This window comes from Argopecten irradians, chromosome 1, assembly GCF_041381155.1.
Source record: "Argopecten irradians isolate NY chromosome 1, Ai_NY, whole genome shotgun sequence".
NCBI lineage: Eukaryota > Metazoa > Mollusca > Bivalvia > Pectinida > Pectinidae > Argopecten > Argopecten irradians.
This window is the reverse complement of record NC_091134.1, coordinates 39180324-39187973: the sequence shown is the minus strand read 5'-3', so window position 1 is coordinate 39187973 and position 7650 is coordinate 39180324. Positions and strand designations below refer to the sequence as shown.

General features: G+C 34.1%; 1 protein-coding gene across 1 annotated transcript; it reads left to right on the top strand.

Moving 5' to 3' along the window:
• Positions 1–116: 116 nt before the first annotated feature.
• On the top strand, positions 117–6833 carry LOC138327361 (peroxisomal targeting signal 2 receptor-like). The gene is made up of 9 exons (XM_069273407.1): positions 117–301; positions 764–936; positions 1318–1353; positions 1893–1970; positions 2345–2453; positions 3723–3832; positions 4348–4461; positions 4855–4910; positions 5700–6833. The coding sequence occupies exons 1-9, from the start codon at positions 193–195 to the stop codon at positions 5857–5859; spliced, it is 945 nt and encodes a 314-aa protein (XP_069129508.1). The 5' UTR covers positions 117–192; the 3' UTR covers positions 5860–6833.
• Positions 6834–7650: the final 817 nt, after the last annotated feature.

Genomic DNA, 7650 nt, shown 5'->3' with positions numbered 1-7650 from the left:
AAAAAGTTTGAAATTATATATATTTGTTGCGTATTATATAAAAAAATTATTGGTATGTATAGGACAGTGACGTTGTTAAAACTATCATATCCGAATTCTGGCAGTTGGGAGGGTCAAAGGTCAATTGCCATGCAAGCGAGAAATTAAAGCTGTCTGCTATCTAAGGGCAAAAATGAAGACTTTTAGAAAGCTATGAATTTATCTTTTAAAACAGAATCTAGACACGGTTACTCGGTTGAATTCTCGCCGTATTATCCACAGCGTCTAGCATGTGCCACGTCTCAATATTATGGCCTGGCAGGTAAGTCCGTGTTGTTTTAGGCTTAGGCCTACTGTTATCCCCTCAACATGTCCACATTCATTTTTGAGCATAATGAGTTGACAGACCATCTGCAGTCCACGATCATTGATGACCTGTGGCATTGTAAACATATTTGAATGCTTTGACATGACTAAAACAACAGATCATATAATGATGAGAAAACAAACCTCTTTATTTACTATTGGTGACTTGATTTATATAGGAAATTATATAGTTATTACTATTAGGTATGGACAATTTTTATCACTGACACTGAGCTATGGTATCCAAAGTATTATTAGGTTTATGACTCTTTGAATGATCTTTTCTAGTAGTTTAGCATGTTTTTATTTTAATGAAATTAAGGTTACAGACATTTACATGACTCTGTAAAAATAAATTCAAACACTGAGTTATGCAACTTTTTTGTTATTATTAGTTAAAATGCTGGTTTATTTTCAGGTTGTGGGACACTATTTGTTCTTGACACAACTCCGAATGGCCTTGTCCCTTTGAGGGTATACCAGTGGAACGATGGTCTATTTGATGTTACCTGGTCTGAAAACAATGACAATGTGTTAGTGACAGCTTCAGGAGATGGCAGTGTCCTGCTGTGGGATACTTCCCATCCTCAGGTAAGATTATTGACCAAATATTCGTCAGTAATACTAATCAGTGGTATTTTTTTAAGGATAAATAAAGTAATAACTAATTATATGTATTATCAAAGGGGAGATGATTAATATACTTCGATCAGTTTCACCTTTCCTCCGAATATTATGAAAATATTTTGAGGATGAAATAATAATCATGCCATGAGTGTATGCTGGCCAATAATGCAGTAGTATCTCTACACATGTATAATGGTGATGAGATGTTACAATACATCAGCATAAAACATAACACGTTATATAGTTCAAAAAGTTCATTTATTAATATTATATTTCAGTTAATTGATTGATGTAAATCAAAATCAAATGTACATAATGAACATGTTGATTATGATTTTGTTTAAGGGTCCACTGAAGGCTCTTAAAGAACACACAAAGGAGGTATGTACCTTAATTGTCATTAATTTTTGGTTGTATCACAGAAAACTGTCGTGCAATATTGAACTACAGTAATTAAGAACAACCTATTAACAAATAAAGGTCAAGTGTGTTTTACAAAAAAATGTACCTAGAGTAGGGCTGGATTCCGTCCATCATCATCAGGCTTGATTTGTCTATGATGTTGATGATCTAGGATTAAAATCTACGCTTTCTGCCTTCTGAACTGTTACAAAACATCAAAACAACATTGATCATTTCAATATGCCGAGATGATAATGATAATATTGAGGATCATGTGTCTATGATGACAGAAACTTGTGAAGGAGTATATAGTGTACTGGAGCAGGACTGAGTCCATGATCGTTAGCTCAGTCTGTAACTTATATATTGTCCATCTGGAGTTCAGAACCACATTATAGTCATTATTTTTCCTCCTTTTACAATGTTTTTGTTGATTTATTTACAAATACCATGCATAAAGTGTTGGGCACATAGATTGCATTGTTTGAGACTACTGAGATTTTCATCTTCTATTGTAGACCTACTCTGTACACTGGAGTCAGACAAGGAATGAAAACTTCATTGTTAGCGGTTCTTGGGACAATCTTATCAAACTGGTTTGTAACAAACTTTCATTTTCACTGTCTTATTGTTGTTTTGTAATTTCGTAAGGTTTTTAATTACTATAAACTGTCCTAGGAAATGGATATAGGGAGAAAAATTGATCATGTGAAGGATTATTTTTTAATTTCATAAAAATGATGATTAACAGATGCATTCTATATACATGTATAGGTATTTGAACATTGTCTACTAACATTATGTCTGTAATAAAGACATCTGTATTTGTATATGTATGTATTTCCATAACATTAATATGTACATGTTAGTAGTCAAAGTTGATAATTACATAACTTCCTTTTGCTCTTCATTCTCTATTTTATATTAATGATCATGCAGCCTTTGATAATATATTATTTTATTTTTTCAGTGGGACATCTCTAAACCAAATTCCTTAGCAACTTTTACAGGTCATAGGTCAATGGTCTACTCTGTGAGATGGTCCCCACATATACCCGGGTGCTTTGCTTCAGCTTCAGGTATGTTCAGTTGATTCACAAAGTTATCAGCTCTTTGACTGCAGATGTTGTTAGACAGTATAAGGGTATATTCTGTTGTCTTTATGTGTATTTCTGTTGGTGTAATGCTTAAAGCATGCAAATGAGCTTACACACATTGTAAATAAAGATTGATTCAAATTTCTATTAAAATACATAATGAGGCATATATATAAGGCACACTTACTGATAATCTGTTTATTTGAGGAGTTATCTCCCTTCCTGATATTTGAGGTTAATAAAATAATGTGTAATTAGTACATTATTAGCTCACCTGTCCCAAAGGGCTGGTGAGCTTACGTCATGGCGCGGCGTCCGTCGTCTGTCCGTCAACATTTCCTTTAAAACGCTACTAGTCATAGAGTTCTGAATGGATTATTACCTTTGGCCAGAAACATCCTTTTGGGAAGGGGAACAGAGTTTGTATCAATTTTGGCTCTGACCCCCCGGGGGCAGGAGGGACGGGGCCCAATAGGCGACATAGAGGTAAATCCTTTAAATCGCTAATAGTCATAGAGTTCTGCATGGATTGTAACCAAATTTGGCCAGAAACATCCTTGAAGGAGTTTTTATAAATTTTGGCTCTGACCCCTCGGTAATCCAGTTATATTAGATCTCGATATTGAGAAACTTCTGATGTGCAATACCGAGACACGACGTAATGATCATAAGTGTCTCGTCGTGCTATACCTCTAACATTGTTGGAGTAACCCCTCGGGGCTGGAGGGGAGGGGACCCATAGGAAAATAGAATTAACTCCTTTAAATTGCTACTATATAGTCCTATATGTTCTGCATGGATTGTAACCATATTTGGTCTGGAACCTCCTCACGGGAATGGAAACAGAGTTTGTATAAATTTTGGCTCTGACCCCCTGGAGCAGAAAAAGTCAGGCCCAACAGGGAATTTAGAGGTAAATCTTTAAATTCCTTGAGAAAAGAAACAATGATCCTGTATTCAGAACATTGGTTGGCATTACAAACCAGGTGAGTGATACAGGCCCTCTGGGCCTCTTGATTTGTATCCTTTTTGGTTAAAAATCCTGAAAAAAATCTTTCTTCTAAAACTGCTTTTGGGAAGCATTTCAATTACCAAAAAATATTTCATAGAATGTCTTGTCTTTGCATGTGCATTTATTTAGGAAGGTGGGCTGTCAAAACAGTGAACTTTGAAATATAATGATATAACTTGACTTTACTGGAGTTGTTTCCCCTATATCAGTTGAATGCTGATGTGTGTTTCCTTTTATAGGCGACCAAACACTGTGTGTATGGGATGTCCGTAAACCACAATTTGCTCAGACTGTCGTTCCTGCTCACGAAGGAGAAGTCCTCAGTTGTGATTGGTGTAAATATGACCAGGTAAGCAAATTACAATATTTAAATGAACGTAGGTCCTCAATTGTGATTGGTGTAAATATGACCAGGTATGCAAATTACAATATTTAAATAAAAGAGGTCCTCAGTTGTGATTGCTGTAAATATCACCAGGATATTCCGAACGTGTTTGCGAGCATAACATCATACGTTTCGGAGAAAACGACGTGAATTGCGCTCACAAAGTAATGACGTAACAATCAATATCTACCCGCAAGGGAGCTAACTCTGTAATATGCAAAGACGGAATAACATTTAATGGGCCCATTAAAAGCCCCAATGACTAATAAGAATTCATGTAAATCACTTACACATGCAACTATGGTTGGATTTCTTTCTTATTCTACATAATTTGTTTTAAAATTCTGTAAGATAGTAATATAATGTAACAACCATCAACATTTTGTACTTTTTCTTAACTTAATACTGTCCATAGGACAGCATTGTATATATATATATATACTGAATATTTGATATTGACATTACTTATTTTCCTACAGAATATAATGTTTTCTGGATCTGTGGATGGTACTATAAGAGTATGGGACATCCGAAATCCTCAAACACCACTCAACCAACTTGTAGGTCACAAACTGGCAGTGAGGAGAGTAAAGGTACATAATGTAGGATAGGATTTATCTGTGGCTCATACTTGTTGTGTATGAGAAGTATAATAGTAGTATGATCGGGTCTTTTTTCTTCTGTTTCCACAATATAAAATTGAAATAAGTTTTCCTTTTGACTTTATGTCATAAAATAGGCTTACCACCATTTTAAAAATAGAATATAAAAAAATATCATTGAAATTTGACTGGATTATTTTTGTTAACAACATTTTATGTTCGATTTAAGTTTCAGCTGAGAAATTCATGACATCTTCTTCAGAGATGGTGGCCAGCAGTCTAATCATAAAATGAATGAAATGTGCAATTAATTGTACAATATTTGGAGTTTTATGAATATTCTTGATACACAGAAAGTATTATAATAATCCTTACTGTTTACAGGCATCTCCTCACGCTGGTAACATTCTTGCTTCTTCTTCTTATGATTTCACAACAAGGTGAGTTCTAATGTGATCAATATTAAAGCTAAGGTATGAAAAGAATTTTTGAAATCTTGCTTTAAGTTTAAAGGCCCATTACCTTTCCGGAGCATAATAAAAAGGTTTCTTAAAAATATTAATAACATCAGAAAATGCATACCGATGACCGAAAATAAGGTCACGACACCAAACATATGCAAGATTTCCTGCGTAATATATGAATGAAAACAGTGGAGAGTCAATTCGCTGTTTTGCCGTCTAGCGCAGTGATAGTCAACTACCGCGCGGTATTTAGGACGACGGCGGGAAACATAATACGACCCACGTTATGAAAATAAACATTTTATTTATTTTAATCAAATCGTTCAGAAGGTGATGATAAATGTAGTATTAACGGTAAGTTAATAATTTTTAAGACTCTACAAAATTATTGATCTTGTTTTATATTCCCATTTTAAAAATTAAAAGCCATTTCGGAAAGGTAGTGGGCCTTTAAACAAAAGTCATCTTGATTCTTTTGATAAAGCTTTGAGTAAGTGAATTGATTGTAGAAGTATTATTTTTTGTCAACCCAGGAGTATATTTTAAAAATGCTTTAAAGCTGAAGTGTTGGCATAATAAGTGATTGCTGTCTATGAAATCAGTATGGAAAACAGTATTTTTTACTTGCAGAATTTTATTGAATTCATGTAACTCTTGCAGATTGCATCTACTGATTATCTAAGCCACATCATTACTCTTAGAGAAATATTATGTGTAAATCATAAGCCTGGTGTAATAGATCTACCTATATCTTCCGTTATACAGGATATGGAATATGACCTCTCCTGCTGCCATGGAAGTGATAGAACACCACACTGAGTTTGTGTACGGCCTTGACTTCAACCTCCATGTCCCAGGACAGATTGCTGATTGTGGTTGGGACGAACTAGTTCATGTTTTTTCACCTCGCACACTTCAGCAATAAGCAGTATTTTTATCCAGAGACAAATAATAGTCTTTGGTTTGGACTTCTATCATGTACCTTGTTCATTACAGTCATAAATATTTGTATCCTAAGAAAGGTTACCAAATTTAGTTGATAAGGCCTGGTTCATGTATACTCAGTTGAAGTATTGAGTATCTTTCCTACTGCTAAACTGTAGCTGTAAAGATATAAAAAATCAGACTATATTATACATATACTCCTACAAGAGCAGTGAAGGTATTGATAATTGAACAATCCAGTGAACATTTACCATCCCTGACTTCACTACATCAGATAGTACCTATTGAACAGATAGATGAATTGTAAAAAACAAACTGCAGCTCTTGTGTTAGTGAAATTAAGATTTGAACATATCCTTTTAATATAAAAGTAAAAGCAGGATCAGTGATTCACATGCACAGAAATGGTTTATTCTGAATTGTGTCATGAAGTAATGACGCTTTAAAGGTGAGTCTAGAAAACTATTTGTCAAATTCTGATGAGTATCTGTATTAATACATAAAATTAGTTTCATGCATGACTCCAGCAAAGCCCAACAGTAATTGGTCACTCCTGTTTACTCAAGTGCAATATAAGTTAATTGTTGAAGATGATTGGTAAAGCTATAAAAAGAAACTCTTTAATATTTGTGTATAGACAGACATGGTGATTTCTTATGGAAATATAATATAAAACTCATTTCCAGTTTTCCCATTATTCATAAAATCAATTATACCTAATTATAGCAATGAGAGGTTTAATAGTGTTGGATTTATCTGGTTTATACACAGTGCTTAGAGCTACAATGTCCTGTTACAATCCACACACAAGGATAAAACTCAGTGCTCAAATGCACATCATGAATTATTTATTGTTCCTTGTTGCTAAGTATGATTTTATGTGATTTATGCATTTTTATATGACTTATTCATTGTTTTTTTAATCATTATTACATGTAAAATGTATTTTGGTAAGACAGTTTCTTTGTTGTTTACTAACAGATGTGTTAATTGCACTGCTACAAACACAAATAGAAATCCATGGTTCAAGGATAGGGTCAATGAAATAAAAATGCATTACACTTTGACATATGACAGGACAGAAATGTAAATGCTGGCATCTTGAATGGGATGAATAGCTGCTACCATATTGTATTGAATCGGTGACCATTACCTGTGGTCACGATGTAAAATTAAAACAATTAAAGGACTTTCTCTTGATCATGGTAACCTAAAGGTCAAGGATCATCATTGGAGAAAGTAGCATACGAGGGTGAAAGACACGTTTGTTCAGAGGAATGGTCGTGGCCTTAGCTTACTTGAAAAGTCATAGGCATCAATATGCTACGTTCTTGTATATATCTTTGAAGGCTGATACCAGGACCTCAACCTTGAAAGCCTTCAAATATATAATGTTTGAGGGCATTGAAATGTGAAGTGATAAAATAATCTTGAAACAAATTCTTATGGGTACAAGACCAATTGTATACATGTACTTAAGTGAAAGGCTTGTTTTCAATGAGATGGGAAGCAATGAGTTGAATCACTTTTCAAAATTCAAATCCTGAATAACTAAGAAGCAATGGCTCAAAATAATGCACCAGTAGCAGATGATGGATTACAGAGTAAAGGATCTGTTCAGATATTCAATGATACCGACCAATTTGTCTTATTTAAGAAACTTCTTAATAACAAATTGGTCAAATAAGACGAGGGGACTGCAATGCTTGTTGATTGAAGTTGATAGGTTATTGTGAAAAATACCTGTTTTTTCACATCATGGCGGAAAGAA

Coding starts and splice junctions, on each gene's coding strand:
- LOC138327361 (XM_069273407.1), top strand. CDS start 193: ATGAATTTATCTTTTAAAACAGAATCTAGACACGGTTACTCGGTTGAA. Junction 937..1,317: donor GGGATACTTCCCATCCTCAG/GTAAGATTATTG, acceptor ATTTTGTTTAAG/GGTCCACTGAAGGCTCTTAA. Junction 2,454..3,722: donor GTGCTTTGCTTCAGCTTCAG/GTATGTTCAGTT, acceptor TTCCTTTTATAG/GCGACCAAACACTGTGTGTA.